Source organism: Lygodium microphyllum, chromosome 8 (genome assembly GCF_053477565.2).
Source record: "Lygodium microphyllum isolate KBCC chromosome 8, Lygodium_microphyllum_v1.1.10, whole genome shotgun sequence".
NCBI lineage: Eukaryota > Viridiplantae > Streptophyta > Polypodiopsida > Schizaeales > Lygodiaceae > Lygodium > Lygodium microphyllum.
The window spans coordinates 158,047,200-158,063,951 of record NC_141142.1 but is presented as its reverse complement, the minus strand read 5'-3'; the positions used below and the strand labels follow the sequence as shown (position 1 = coordinate 158,063,951).

At 41.0% G+C, this 16,752-nt stretch overlaps 1 protein-coding gene across 2 annotated transcripts in view; it reads left to right on the top strand.

Moving 5' to 3' along the window:
• Nucleotides 1–16,752, top strand: part of LOC148033047 (selenoprotein family protein) — a 98,124-nt gene that overhangs the window by 54,277 nt on the left and 27,095 nt on the right. For both annotated transcript variants that reach the window (XR_015691773.1, XM_087684225.1), the window contains exon 2: nucleotides 2,052–2,110. Coding sequence is in view for 1 of the 2 variants with exons in the window: in XM_087684225.1 (XP_087540351.1) it covers nucleotides 2,052–2,110 (59 nt within the window). In the remaining variant the exon portion in view is untranslated. The remainder of the gene's footprint in view (nucleotides 1–2,051; nucleotides 2,111–16,752) is intronic.

Below are 16,752 nucleotides of genomic sequence, written 5' to 3'. Positions count from 1 at the left end.
GATGCAACCTGCTGTCCACCTCGAAGTCTGCTGCAGTCTGCACTGTCTGCTGTCTGAAATCTGTGAACAGAGACAGAATCTGCGCGTCACCGGTCTGTAATCTGCGTCAGAGAAGTGTGTCCAGACTGCTGAAAGTGTCTACTATAAATAGCCGAAATCTGACATGAAATAGGGCACCAGAAATAGGGCGCAGCCAGAAAATAGGTCGGCTGCATTAAATGCAGCCGACTGGGCTGCAGGCAGTCGGACTGCCACGTGGCAACATTCACTTAACCATGTGATTAAAAATTAATCCACATGCTAAGTGAGGTTTCAAAATACATGTCCTCATGATTGATAATGCCTTCTGACACTATCTCATGGGTAGCCACTTGTGTTAAAACAAATAATATTGACTAGCCTAACCTTTAATTTTCTATGTATTTTTGAGTGACCGAATGAAATGTTGGATTTTATCTAAGATTTTTTTGTGTATGTTTGGTACTTTACTAAGTCCATGGATCCGACAGATCATACGAATTGTACTTAACTACCTTGGATGAAGCTAACAAATAGGCTGAAATGGAGCCCTCATATGCGCAAGTCAGCTAGCTAGTAATAGGGCCTAAAATGCAAGTTGTCCAGCCTCATAAATGCCCTACCCAGTCAGTGAGAAAGGCGCCCAACTCGACCTATTAAGCTGCCCATAGAAATGCCTGTACAACCCATGATGTACAATGCTAACAACCCTAGAGTTCTTGGTGAGTGATGTTGTCAGAAGAGACCCAATGAGAGATCATCTTGCAGCTTGTAGATCATTACATGGTCAAATTTAGTTCTATTGATGTTGATGCATAAGACATCAAGGGAATTACGGACTTCATAAGTGCCCTTTAGATAAGAAGTTAATGACTTTCCTAATTGCAGACAATTTGATGTGGACAATAGGAGAGAGGGTGGTGTTTACATGTTATCTAGTTTTAAAAAGGGATGAGTGCTTTTGCACCACCAAGTGGTTTCAAAAAGGCTCCTACTGTGAACAAATTTCATGATGGCATGTGGCAAGGCCACAACTCAAAATTCTACAAAGGAATCGTTTTTGAAGTTGGAAGAGGAGGGGAAAGCCCACATGTATGATGTTTGGAAGCTCATAGGATCATAACCCGTGGTAGGAGGACACCCCATTTTTTTGGGATTGAATCTAGTGTAGCCTCGTGCAAAGGCACACCTCTTCCCTTTCAAAAATAAGACCAAACTCATGATTACACACATGCAAAATTTACACTATGGCCCCCATAGTAGCACACACTTGCCTTACCACTAAGGCAAATGCCCAACCACGTCTCAAAAACTAGAGAAAATAATGATTCAAAGGTGCCATTTTCAAAATGAAAGGCCCACAATCAAATCATGGCAAGTGAAACCACCTTTGACCATGAGACTGGTTTTCTCTAAAAAGTTATTTGGCTAATCTCACCCTTGATTAACTCCTTAACATGGCCCTTTTGGAGTCCATATTTCACCCAATGGATTAGGTTCACTAGGGAGTTGCATTGTTGTGGGGGCACTTTAGAAGGGCATGAACATTTTGGATCCATGGTGTGGTCATTCAAGAATTACATCATCTTAGCAAGTTCAAGCTTAGAAATACACAAGGCTGATCATTTTGATCTTTGGTCACCTTGTTTTTTTTATTATGATTCTAAATTGTGATTGCATATAATTTTGCTTTTTGCTTGTCCTCATGATCCACATTGGACGAGGTATTATCTTTATCTCAAGGAGGATTATTAGTTCTTCATGCCATCTTGGTAGTTGTCTATGCTATATTTTTCTCAAGGTGATAGTTATTTCATCCTTTCCCCTAAATTTCTCCAATATGAAGTGCCAATACAGATTACACTTAGAGCACTCAATTTGGTAGAATGAGTAATAAAGATGATAATGGTGCTTGCTCATAGGATAAAGTTGAAGCTTAATGACAATACTAATTCAAATCAAGTTTTTGAAGTTTATCATGAGTCACATGTTTTGCTGCATTATAATGAATCGGCTTTTGATTGTGTGCACAGAATTGGTTTCAGATTGTCGAATGTGTTGTGCTCAAGAGGCAGAAGATTCTATAAGTAAGGTAGATTCTTCGGCTTGACTATTGCCTGCAAAAGACAAAAGTATTGTCTAGTATTTGCAGCTTTTTTGTAACTATATGGTTTTGTGGAAATAAATGTAATTAGTTAGCTTTTTTGGACAAGGATAGTGATTAATTCAGTTTAGTATCTTACCCAAAAAAAAGAGCAGCAGCAGCTCACTTACAGAGTACAGTTCTCAGAGACAACGTCAGAGTCTTCCATGGAATGTACAGCATGAAAGAAGGCATCATAATATGGATACTTATATTTTTGGGAAGGTAGAACCCTCGATACAAGTCAATCTGGACAGCCAAAATGCTAAGTCTTTTTAAATGTTCATATTGAGCTCAGTTTCAAGTAGATTCATGTCGGCTTTCCCTAAGGGAAAAAGCTTTTCTGCAATAATCATCAGTGAGGTAAAATAGAGCACAAACTTCCCAATAATAAACCAGTCATAAGCATAGGGAATAGAGATTTCCATGTTGTTTTAGGTGACTTAATACCACCTACATATGCAACTATGGCTTTGACCATTCTTTGCCACCAATCTACTCAAAGTAGATGATATGGATGATTGCACTCAATGATGGTGGGTGCAACTTCCATTTCCACATTCCTTTGCCTCTCTTTGAGTAATGAAAAAGGGATGGAAAAACCTCCCGAAGCTTCTTGTAGAGTGGATACCCTCTTGGGACTCTCATTTCCAATGTTGGTGGTGGAGGCCAAGGTGGTTGAGGTGGAAGGACTAGGAGATTTGGAAGCATCTACTTCCATGTCGGGGGCAACAACCTCCTCTCGAGCCTTTGCCATGCTTGAAGAGACCTTGCCACTTTGATTGAAAATGGGAGAGTACTTCTTTATAATCTGATTGGCTAGTGCTTTGATGGATGCTAGGACATGGGTGGATTGTCCACCCAGTGTGTACTAGTGAATAAGAAGCCTCATCACATTGCTTATATAGGACTTTTCACAAAACTTGCAAGTCGATCGGTACTGCTTAGCCTTGTCAAGGAGACTTAGGCATTGTGGTAGAGTAAAAGTAGGGATACCCAGAGGCATATATAGAGGTAGAGGTAGAAGGGGAAGTGAAAGAAGAAGAGATGGAGATAGAGGTCTAGGTAGATGAAAGGGAAGAGAAAGGACAGGTCTTGCAATAAAAAGGCATTCTAAACTTAATTAGCTCTTAATAACAGCCTCAAAACTCAAAATTATTAAGCTTTTACAAAAACAAAATGCAATTCTAGAGAGTGTTTGTCCCATGCACCAAACCCTAATTTGGAAGGGCCCATCCATCTACCAATAGACAAGCTGCCCACCACTTAGCTTTAATCTCGTTTTTGCGGATTGTTGGTGCCAAAACTTTGCTATCAACACCCCATATGCAGTATATCTCAGTTCGAGTTGCTGTCCACTGCTATATACTATTGGTGCTTGCTGTCCAGCCCTCCCGAGCTGTTTGCAGCTTCTGTCCACTGCTGTGCAGCCTGCGTTTATTGCTGTATGGCTATCAGTTGCTGCTGCTCATACTTTCAAGCCTGTTGCCAATTGCCGCATGGCAAATTTATCTGAATTTGCTGCTGCAGTCTGCTGCCAAGAGTGCCACATCAGTAGCTGTACTTGTATTTTGCTGTTGCACCATGTCGACTTGCTGCCATGTCAAGCGTTTTGCTGATTTCGCTCCCAATTGCTCCATCAAGTTGTTAGAATTAGTCAATTTTGGGTAGTGCCCTATGTATTTTGTATGGTGTGGACACTTATTAAAGTGTGACTAGTGCAGCCTCCTGTGACTCCTTTGCTACCTGCCAACAGCACCACCATAGTGGTAGTCCCTGCCTAATCCACTAGTATCCAGCCACTGCCAGTGCCTGTCACTCTGCAGTGATCCCCCCCACCTGTCCTCTGCCTCTTGTGCTGCTCGCCTGCAGTGTTGCTTGTGTTGTTTGAGCAATGCTGCCTGCTCAACCTCCTGTGCTGCCTCCACCTCTACCTATGCCTCTTGCTTTGCCTAACGCTCGAGTTCGCACCTGCCTCGGCACATCTTCGCCTGCTCAGTCCAGCCTACATTGTGAGTTATCCGAAGGTCCCAAAGTCTGCACACGCATCCAGCGGCACTTGACATTTGGGGCTTTTGACGGAATCAACATCCTTCGTGCGAATCGACACCAGGAAAGCTGACATTGCATAATTCCCCCAAGATTTGTGCAAGAAATTTGGGGCTTTTTGGGCTTCGGTATGCATTATGAGGTAGATTATAGCTATGGGTTCCTGTCGGCACGCATCTCAAGGCAACATTTTGACAGAAATTCAAGTTGTAAGGTGAACTTTCTTCTTTCTTAAAAAATTTTGGGAAGAAATTTGAGGCTTTTGCTTGACACGCATTCCAAGGCAAACGACATATGTTACAACAACATTATCTTGTTGCATCAGTCAAATTTGGTAGTGGATTTTGGGGGTTTTCAATGAATTTTGGGGAGATTCAGTATCAAATTGCTGTGAATTGTCTTTTTGGGCACACATTTCGAGGCAAGTGTGGTGCAGCAGTGTTTCATTGTAAATTGCAAGCTGAGTGCTGATTGATTTATGCAACCTTCGGCACATTTATAAAAAACTGTAACAGCTTGGTACTTGCATTCGAATCCCGTGTGGGGATTTTTGGTACTCGGCAGAGTACATTCTATACTTCAACATGAAGTATTTGGTTGTTGATTTTTTTGAATCATTGGTAGTATGGCACGTCAAGGGCATAATGACCAAAGTAGCATCCTTGGTGTCCTCACTCAAAAGGACAAGTTCAATGGTACCTACTACCCTTTGTGGAGATTTATGGTTCGTAATCTTCTTGTGGCGAAGGATTTGTGGGACTGTGTCACTGGTGATCTACAGTGATTAGGAGGTCTTGCACCTTAGACACCTTAGCGTAATGCTAGAGGATAGACTATTGTTGTTGTTGCTATACTTCCTTCTTCACCTACAAAGGATCAACGGAGGTGGGACTCTAAGGATGCACATGCCCTAAATTTGATTGCTATGTCAATAAAAAGAGCTATTATTCTACATATTCGGTCTTGTAAGATCTCAAAAGTAGCTTGGGATATGCTAGTGCGTATGTTTGCAGTACATAATGAGGTCAGGGTATCTTATCTACACAAAGAGCTTACTAATGTAAATATGGATGAGGGTGATAGTATGATCAATCACCTTATACATATAGGATTTGCGTAAGTAGCTGCTTAATGTTGATGAGGTTATTCAAGATGCAAAAATGGTAAATATCACACCGAGCTCACTTCTCGAGTCATATCTTGGATTCCACACCTCATTAATGTTATCTTTTTTTTGGGGGGGAGGGGGGGGGCGGGAAGCAGTAGCCCCTTACATTTGTGTAATTGGAAAGCCTCTTGCTACAAGAGGAACAAACTCGGAAGGATGTTGCATTGCGTTCAGATGATGTAGCTATGCTCTCAAAGTATAAAGACAAGGGGAAAGTCAAGTAGAATGTGAAAATTGCTGCCCTATCTCAATAGCCTGTAGATGCTGTCACCGGCTGTTGATTGGTCTTCTTCTGCCCTTGGTTGCCTCAAAAGATCCTTCGATGACTGCAAATCAGACCAACATCTCCTTCCTCTCTCTTGCAGGCTGAATACACTAAAAATGCCTCTCTGCAGCCTCTAGAGACGTTTTTCAATCTTACATGGGCATTTTTGACAAGTGGCAGCCTTTCCAAATGGTTTTTTCAGCATTATTCATAATTAAATATTAATTTTTAGTCTTCAAATACTAAAAATTAATCTAATAATTATTTCGATGCCTTGAAAAATAATGTGACTGGCCAATAATTAAATTGGCTAGGCAACTTCCATTCTTGAGTGTCTTTGTGTCATCTTTGACCATTAGATTGGCATTAGGTACCATTAAACGCCACGTTCCTAGTGTCACCATTTGACACTTATGGCTAAATGAATGACTTAGACCAACAAGTAGCACCAGGTACCACCAAGTACCTATGCGGCATAACTTATAGCAACTTTTGCCTTCAACATCTTGTGATTTCCTTGGGTCTCGGACTTGTAAATTTACAACACTAGTTACACCTCATATGTGCAACATTTACCATTTGACACTTATGGCCAAATGAATGACTTAGACCAGCAACTGGCACCAGATACCACCAAGTACCTATGCGGCATAACTTATAGCAACTTTTGCCTTCGATATCTTGTGATTTTCTCGGGTCTTGGGCTTGTAAATTTACAACACTAGTTACACCTCATACGTACAACATTTACTTAATCATGTGATTAAAAATTAATCTACATGTTAAGTGAGGTTTCAAAAATATATGTCCTCATGATAGCCCTCCCCTTAAAATCCTTGTAATCGTCCACGATTGCACTGCCAAATGCATCAAAAGTAAAATAGTGGATTGGAATTTTCACAAGGTATCATAGTTAACACAACATTATGCATTGTTGCTCAATCATTCTATATGCCTAACACATGTTGAAAATTATCAACCATTCATAAGACAACTTAAGAGTCATAAAGAAACTTATAAAAAAAACAATGCCAGATTATCATATGACAAGTCTATTTCTGATGAGCTCAACTCATCTCGCAAAACCAAACCATAGCATAGCATAACCAAGCTTAAACCATGGCTAAAACATCAATAGTATCATAACATATGCTGTTGTCATGGAACTAGATGTAAACCATTGAAAAGTGAGCATAATTTGATCACTTACTGATTTGAGAATTGATCACAAAGTGCTGCAAATGTGACCGCAAACTAATCATAAGCTCATTGCAAAAACTGACCAGCAATCAATGCAAAAAACTGATCTAGAAAGTGACCATAAACGGTTCTCAAGCTTTTAAAAAACTGATTAAAATTTTTGTCTCAAAATTGAGGCAAAATTCATGCCAAATTGATCATAAGTTGATGCAAAAGTATAGTTTCAGTGCCCTGGTGAAACTCATACTCATCTGCATATATCTCACAGTGACTAATACACTAAGTAGTGACCTCATGGCAAACATACTATCAGCGCAGTACCTTGGATGCATCCTAAATACATCCGAGATCCACTACATATGAGAGCTGTCCATAATTGGAGGAGTGGAAGTGCTATCTCCCCCTTGAGCCATCAGGCAATATTTTAGACCTTTGCTCTACTGAACTTAACAGAGCCCAAACTAAAGTTGGCTCTAACTGAAAGGCATTTAGGTAAAGCTGCAACAATTGAGGATGGTTTGCCAAGTCATTCTCTTCCATCCATTTGGCATCCATTGGTGAATAATTTGAAATTTCACCAAGTATCTCCTGGAAACTTTACCTTTGACTTTTTTTTCTTATGTGTCAAAATCTGCTCACATACCAAAATCTCATCTAGCTCCTCAACCTTAGGCTGAATTTCAGCAAACATATCCTTTGACACATCACCATGAAAAGACATCAACAAATTGAGATGAAAGGCATTGTGTTTCTGCCAATGTGGAGGTAATTTCAGTTGATATGCCACATCGCTAATCTTCTCCAACACTTGGAAGGGCCCATAGTATCTCATACTTAACTTCGGATAGAATCTTTCTCTTTCTTTTATCTTTTTCAGCCTTGCCTTTTCAAAATGTAGCAATACATAATCACCTTGAGCAAACTGCAAAGCACGTCCATGGCGATCAATTGCTCTCTTTTGCTTTTTTTGCTTTTTTTGCGATCTCTGAAGTGCATATTTTATCTTTGCATAGGCTACATCCAAGTTTTCCACATAACAATCAGCCTCAAAGATCTTATCCTTAGTTTGCAGAATAGGTGGTATCTTCTTGCCACCCTCAACCACCTCAAATGGAGCTTTGCCCGTAGAACTATGCATTGTGTTGTTGTAAGCAAACTCAACCAAGGGCAAATACTGCTCCCATTGTGTCTTGTGGTCTCAAACATAGCACCTGAAAAGATCTAACACTGTGGAATTTGCTTCCTCAGATTAACCATTTGTCTATGGATGAAAGGATTATGAGAATTTCACCGTGGTACCCATATTCTTAAACAAGCCCTTTAAAAATAAACTGGTCATCCGGGGGGGTCTCGATCACTAATGATCGACTCTTGCATACCATGATACTTAAAGATGTGCTGCAAAAATAATCGTGCCATATGATCAGCCTTTATTTTCTTCCTCACCAGAATGAAATGGGCTTGTTTGCTAGACCTGGAAATGATAGTTCATATCCCATCATTCCCTGTAGGTGTCTTAGGAAGCTAAAAAATGAAGTCCATTGCAATGCTCTACCAAGGCCTATCTGGAATAGGCAAGGGCTGCAACAAGCCCGACATCTTTTGCTTATTATGCAACATAAACCCAAGAAGCTGTGGACCTCATGCACATTCCTTAGCATCCAGCTTATTCCAAGCTATCATGATGTCCATCTCAAAGGTACTTGTCAATCAATTTGATGAAAACATTTACTTGAATTGTACCCACGTTGACAGTGCTCTACCTTGCATCAAAAGAGTGAAACACCATGATAATGCATTCCCTTTCAAGAAAGTGGCTGCCTTTCAAATCTTCGAGGACTCCATGAAGTTCCCCCTCGAATAGGCTGCATCAAATTGTTGATGAAAGTCAAAGCTTTCATCCTATCTTGTACACCGTTGAAGGACTCAAACTTCATTGCTTTTCCATCCTCATCATAGTCTTTTGCTACCCCTTTGGGTGTCAAGTTGTCATACATTGGCTGTTGCAAAAAGGGTGCATTTGCTGAATTTACATCAAAACCAATGCCAAACAGAGCATTTGCATGACCTGTAGTGACGGCTTAGGCACGAAGATTGAGACAATAGGTGTTTGTTGCACGCGAAGAGACAGAGAGAGTGAGAGAGAGCAATCGCAGAGAGTGAGCACGTTTGTAGGTACAATGACGAGTGTATCTCTAGGTTTTTAGATAGATATATATATGTGTAAGTACAAGTGCTAAGGGTGTGTTCACACCCGAGCACATATAAAAGGCATGAGGCCTTTATTCCCAACAACCTCCCACCTAAAGGCAATGTACCTTAAGAGGAGAAAAGAATCAGCTAACTCTAGGTATATACAAAGCTGAAATACATATATCTATCCAACTTCCATCATCTGTCGGCAATGAGCAAACCGCTTTGCTGGAAGACCCTTCATGAGAAGGTCTGCAGGATTATCATCTCTATGCACTTTGACAAGCTCAATGATCTTCTGTCAAGTACATATCTAATGAAGTGATACTTCACCTGTATGTGCTTTGTCTTTGTATGAAAGACAGGATTCCGTACTAGCATGATAGCACTTTGACTATTACAATGGAGAACAGGTAACTCTGTAATGCTAAGCTCTCCCACCAGACGTGAAAGCCATAAACCCTCCTTGCATGCCTCAGTGGCAGCCACATACTCTGCCTTTGTAGTAGACAGTGTAATACACTTTTGTAGGTTGGAGATCCAAGAGACTGCTCCTCCTGTGAAAGTAAACACATACCCAGAAGTGGACTTTCTGCAATCCTCATGACTAGCATAGTCTGCATCCGTAAAGCCAATGACATATGCCTTTTGCTTTCCAAAGTAGATGCACAAATCCTTTGTGCCTTTGAGGTATCTCATAATACCTTTCACTGCTTCTCAATGCTTTTTACCAGGGTTTGCCATGTATCTGCTAGCCTTTCCCACTGCAAAGGCAATGTTAGGACGTGTAGCAACCATAGCATACATCAAACTGCCAACAGTTGAAGCATATGGTATCTTGGCCATTTCAGCCTTCTCAACATCAAATGTAGGGCTGTCCTCTATATTGAGTTTCACATATGGAGGCAATGGAACCCCAATTGTCCCCCCCCCTCTCCAAATATTGAAACGCTGCAAAATCTTGGAGATATACTCTTGTGGAGATAGATAGAGCAATCCTTTTGACCTATCGCTGAGTATTTGCATGCCAAGTATGTGATTTGCATCACCAAGATCCTTCATGTCAAAGCTGCCATGAAGACTTTGCTTCAGTGAGTCTAAGGCATGAGTATCCCTGCTAGCAATCAGCATCTTTTGGTGCTTGTCTCAGTCCATATAAACTCCTTTTGAGTTTACATATCATCTTTTCTTTCCCTTTTTCAACAAACCCTTCAGGTTGCTACATATATATGTCTTCATGCAGATCACCATGTAAAAATGTGGTTTTTACATCCATCTGTATGAGTTTCATATCCTCAACTGCAACCAAGCCCAAAATGGTTCTCAATATAATCATCTTGACTATAGGAGAGAAAATCTCATCAAAGTCAATTCCATGCTTCTGCTTGTACCCCTTTGCAACCAATCTTTCTTTGTACTTTGGGGAGGAACCAGAAGTGACCTTCATCTTGTAAACCCATTTGCATGGAACCCCCTTTAGGCAACTGTACCAACTCTTAAGTGCCATTTTTTCCGAATCCCAAGAGATTCATTTCTGACAACATGGCTTTATACCATTTCTTGCTATCCTGTCTATCCATTGCTTCCTTGAAGCAAGACAGTTCACCATAGTCTGTCAACATGACAAAATCAGCCACATTATTTGCACGAGAGACAAATCTGTCAGGTTGTCTAGTAGCCCTAGACGATCTCCTAACCCAATGGTCATCGTTTGCTGGTTGTTCTTGCAAATTTCCATTTTCAGCATGCTGTCCTGGCATTTCAGCCTGCAAATCAGCATCAATAGCTTGTTGTCCTAGCTGTTCTTGCACATGTAGTGGCTCATTATCATGGGCGATAGCTGGCTGATCATTTCCAGCATCATTTTCTCCATTTACAGGTTCATTTGCTGCTGTATAACGAGTACATTTTGTTGTCTAAAAGGTATTTCTTTCCGGAATACAGCCCTACGAACCTCCTCAGTCTTTTCAGGCTGTTTATGCATGCGATCTTCCCAGAAGATAACGTCATTGCTACGTACTACTTTCCTTTTCTCGGAATCCCACAATCTATACCCCATTTCACCCTCGTCACCATATCCTAGGAAAATACATTTACAGGACTTTGGCTCGAGTTTGCTGCGTTTTTCTTTACGAATTTGCACAAAGCCTCGCAGCCAAACACTTTCAGGTGAGCATACGAAGGTGGCTTGCCCAACTGCGCTTCTTGGGGAACTCCCCCTCCCCCCAAAGACCTGTTTGGTGACCAATTAATTAAGTGAACGGCTGTCATAACAGCCTCTGCCCAAAAGCCATGGTGTAATGCAGCATGAGACAGTATCGTACGGACCTTATCCTGTATGGTCTGATTCATACGCTCTACAACTCCATTTTGGGGTAGATTATGAGGGGCAGTGAGCTCCCTCTTTATCCCTTTAATGTCACAAAATGCTTGAAAGGCCTTGGACACATATTCCCCACCATTGTCAGAGCGAAGACACTTAAGTATCTTATCTGTCTGATTTTCAGCCAATACCAAGAATTTTTTAAACTTGTCAAGCACTTCATCCTTGCTACGAATAGGATAAACCCATACCTTTCATGTAGCATCATCGACAAAGGTGACAAAATATTTCTTTCCCCCTAAAGATAATCCTGGCATCTGACATACATCTGAATGCACTAACTTTAGAGGAGAAGATTTCAAAGAAAGAGACTTTTTATGAGACATCTGTGCATGTTTACCATAAATACAATGATCACAATGCTCGAAATCAGCATAGCGAAGACAAGGCAAGTAACCCAAATGAGAAAGCACTTTCATTCTTGTTTGACTCATGTTTCCCAACCGGCCATCCCATAAAGAAACGCTTGGCTACTGGGTCACAACAACAATATGGTGACGCACACTAGATACATGAAGTGGATACAAAGTATCACTTTTGCAACCTCTAGCAATCACTCTAGATCCCTTACAGATCTTCCATTTTCCATCACCAAAGGTGGTATGAAAACCATCATCATCTAGCTGCCCTGTGCTAATCAAGCTCTTCTTGAGCTGAGGTACATGCCGTACATGTTGAAGTGTAAAGACAAAGCCATGTTGAAACTGTAACTGCACACTGCCAATATCTGCAATCTCACATGCGTAGTTGTCCCCAAGATGGACAACACCATGTCGACCCCCTCTATAGGCAGAGAACCACTCACAATGAGGGGTGACATGAAAAGAAGCACCTGAATCTAGAATCCAGGTATGCATGTCATCATCCGTATGTGCAAGTAAAGCATGTGTACTAAAGTGTGAAGAGACCAAGAGTACGTCATTCCCACTGTCACGGTCATGAGTGACTACATTCACCTCTTCAATTTTGACATTGCTCTTCTTAGGTTGACTCTCTTTCTTCTCTTCCTTGCTATCATTTGTCTTCTTGCCCTTTGCTTTTTCTTTCTTCCATTTGTAGCAGTCACGTTTAAAGTGACCCTTCTTGCAACAATGATAGCATTCAACATTCTTGCCATGTGATTTATTGCGTCCCTTGCTATCAAATTTACCTTTCTGCTATGATCTACCTGTAGTATGCAAAGCACTGGAAGACTTACTGGATGCATTGTTTTGCCGATTCATTTCTTCAATGAGTAGAGCACTCTCTACATTAGCATACAAAAGGATCACATTAGATATGCTCATAGCAGTCGTGAATGTATCCCAACTCTTTGGTAGAGTGCAAAGCAAGAAAGTAACCTTAAATTCTTCATCAATCAAGAACCTCAAGGTGATCAATTGGCTGAAAATGGAGTTAAACTCACTTAAGTGAGTAAACATTGTTGTACCCTCTTTCATACGCAAATCCATAAGCTTTTTCAGCCAATACATTTTGCTTGCAGCACTTTTCTGTGCGCATACAGTTCTTCCAATCTAGTCCATAGAGTAGATGCAGAATCCAAACCTTCAATGTTAAACAGCAAGGCATCTAAAATCGATAGCTCAATGGTTGAGTGTGCAAGCTCATTTAACTCATCCCAATCTTCCTGTTCCATGTCCGCAGGCTTTGCCCCTTTGCTTTTAATCGGCTTTGCTTGCTTCTTTTGCAACAAGATATTGTAGCATTATTTTTGCAAAACTGCAAAGTTATGTGCTCCTTCAAGCTTCTTTATGTGCATGAGATTACTACTGTTATTGCTGCCAGCCATGATTTTCAGCCCAAATGTGACAAAAAAAGAGCAAATGCAGGCCCAAAACTGTCACCCAAGTGACCAATGTACAAACAAGTACCAACCAACAATAAATAACCACGTAGAAGCACAGATTTCAGATCTGTAATTAAATTTTCAGATGCACCAAACCATGTGCGACAGCATTCCACAACCGATTACAGCTGTTCCAAGGGCATATACATCACATTATATGAGAAATCCCAAAATTTTAGCTGCGATTTCTGTTGTACATGTACCCACGGGCATAAAATTCGACACGAACGGTCAAAAGCCCAGAAATTTTATGCTCAAAGCATCAACCACACATCTGCATTTTCTCTGTCATGCATAGAATAGGCCAATTTTGCCAAAATAGAGCAATTTCAGCAAAACCCCCAAATTTTACGAAGTGTTGATATCCAAATTGCGTGGAATTCAACCTGCATGTACATAAAATGACCAAATGCTACACAGATTTTGCCCAAACTGCAAAAACCCCAAATTGCACAGGGTCCAATGTGCATGTACATTAAAAGCCCCTAATGTCGGGGACAAAATGTCACAAATTCCTGCAATTTCTGAGACAAATTGTCTTGTCCTGCATCACAATCCCCAAATCCGGGAAAAACCCCAAATTTTCGGGCTAAGATTGCATAGATTTCAGTGAAATTAACTCATCCAAGAAAAATCTCACTTGCATTTGAGAATCCCCCAAAAATTTCTGAGGCCTGCGCATTCAATGTCTGCAATTTCTAGTCCAGAGAACACTACAATGTGTGTTGGGCACAAATTTGGGAAAACCCCCAAATTTCAAGACACAGATTTGCCTTCTGTGCTTGTAGGTGTGAACACACGATAACAGGAAGTAAATCAGACTGAAATTTTTTAATTTCAATTAAAAAAAAAACAGGCGTTGACTGTCCGTGGTTCGTGCAACTGCGTGACGTCCGTCACTCGTGCAGCCCCCTTGTCGCCCGTTATGTGGTAGTCAATCGTAGAACGCCTGTTGACTGCAGCCCGTTTCGTCTGGTCCTAGTCGTCTGTCTGCAGTGTGTCGTCTGGGGTCACTTGCAGCGTGCCTTCAGGCCTAGTCACCTGTCGTTTGTCAATTGCTGCAACGGACTGTCAATTGCTGCAACCGACTGCCTCCTGCGTGCTTGCCAGGTCTGAAAACGACCTCACAACCTACTCGCCTGTTGATTGTCACTTGCTGCTTATCGAGTCCACCTGAGACTCCTACAACGCTTGAGTTGTCTCTTGCCTGCTCTGATACCAGTTCATAGTGACGGGTTAGAGACGAAGAACGAGACATTAGGTGTTTTTTGCGCGTGGAGAGACTGAGAGAGTGAGAGAGAGCAATCGCAGAGAGTGAGCACGTTTGTAGGTACAATGACAAGAGTGTACCTCTAGGATTTTAGATAGATATATATATATGTAAGTACAAGTGCTAAGGGTGTATTCACACCCAAGCACATTTAAAGGCATAAGATATTTATTCCCAACATGACCAACATTCATTCCTAGAGCCCCATAAGCATTCGGGGGTGTAGATGCAGTACCAATCGTGCTACTTTGTGCCCTAGGTATCAAGCCAATGTTGCCATACATAAGGTTTTGCATATTTCCAACCATGCCTGAATACATTGGGCCTTGCATACCATGCATTGGTTGTTGTATACCATAGGGATTTGTACCATACATTCCCGTATGCGATCCTTGTCCAACTATAGCATGAAAAATCGTACTTTCACGAAAATATCTTGGCTGCCCCATCATAGCATGCATACCCGGCTGTCCAAAATCCATTGAATTGGTACTTTCGTGATGGCCTTGCTTTTGCGTTCCTTGCCCCGTAGGTATCATTTATTTTATTTCATTAGCATCTTTGGGAGCTTCAAATGAAGGGTTTGGCATTATCTTTGGTATATCTTGTTGTCTCGAAGGTGTAGAAGGCGTCTTCTTCTTCTTGCCTTTGCTGTCATTCTTTGGAGCATTCAAAAATCGGGTAAATTGAGGATCCTTTGCCAATTCAGCAAAGAGATTTACTGCTATCCTCATTCAATTCTTAAACTGGTCATCAAATTCCTCTTTGCTTTGCTGGCCATCAGCCTCCTTATGCCCTGAAGGCCGTGCATCTTGCCCAACAACAACATTTTCAGCTTGCTGTCCATAGTCTGAGCCTTGTCCGAGGTCAACCATTGCATTTTCTTCATTCCCATGTGAATGTTCATACTGAGAGGCAACATCATTGCTTGAGTCTATCTCACTGTATGAAGACATATTGTTGTAATTTCTTAGCTGAGAGTAAAAATCAATACTAGCAGAAAGCTTTGGCTTGCAATCAGGTATCTCGGGCCCACCAAATCAAGGGATTGAGTAGTGTCCTAGCAATGGAACCATGGAACCAGCCTTCCTCCTCGGATAGGGTGGTAAATAACGTGATTAAGCACTATTTAGAGCAATTAACAAATTCACAAAACTGAAAAGTACACTTTACCATATAATCTTGGACATTGGACACCTTGGTGGCTCCAAAACTGCCGCCCTTTTTAGTATTTATTTAACTTAATTGAAGAAGAAGTTAATGTACAATGGGATTCTTCCAATCCCTTTCGGTATTCGGGCAATCGATTGGCCTTCATCCGCTTTGATGGAGATAGAAAATGTCCCAAATTCAATTATTTTCCGGTCCCTCTAGTTGAATAGGCTAAAAACAGCTTCAACCCTGTTGAACCCAAGTCTTGGAGCTTTCAATCTCTTGCACGTTTCTCGAGGTTGTTGTTAAACCCTAATTTCTGCTGTGCAGATTAGGGTTTACAATAGAGAAATCTGAAATTTCTCAGCCTTTGGTGATCTCAATGCTGCAATCTTTGCAGCAAGGCTGTAGAAAGACTTGGAGATGAGAGACAATACTGAGGAGAGAGAAAATTCATACTTTTTTCACAAAGAACTGAAGAAAATCTATTATTTATTGCTGTTGCCCTATCTCAACAGCCTGTAGATGCTATCACCAGCTATTGATTGGTCTTCCCCTGCCCTTGGCTGCCTTAGAAGGTTCTCCAATGGCTGCAAATCAGACTAGTAGCATCTCCTCCCTCTCTCTTGCAGGCTGAGTACACTAAAAATGCCTCTCTCCAGCCTCTAAAGATGTCTTTCAGTCTTGCATGGGCATTTTTGACAAGTGGAAGCCTTCCCAAATGGTTTTTCCAGCATTATCCATAATTAAATATTAATTTTTAGTCTTTAAATACTGAAATTTCGTCTAATAATTATTTCAATACCTTGAAAAATAATGTGAGTTGCCAATAATTAAATTGGCTAGGCAACTTCCATTCCAGAGTGTCTCTGCGAAATCTTTGACCATCAAACTGGCATTATGTACCATTAAATGCCACTGTGTGGCATAACTTATAGCAACTTTTGCCTTTGACATCCCGTGATTTCCTTGGATTCGGGGCTTGTAAATTTACTCTAACCCTAGTTACACATCGTATGTGTAACATTTACTTAACCATGCGATTAAAAATTAATCCACATGTTA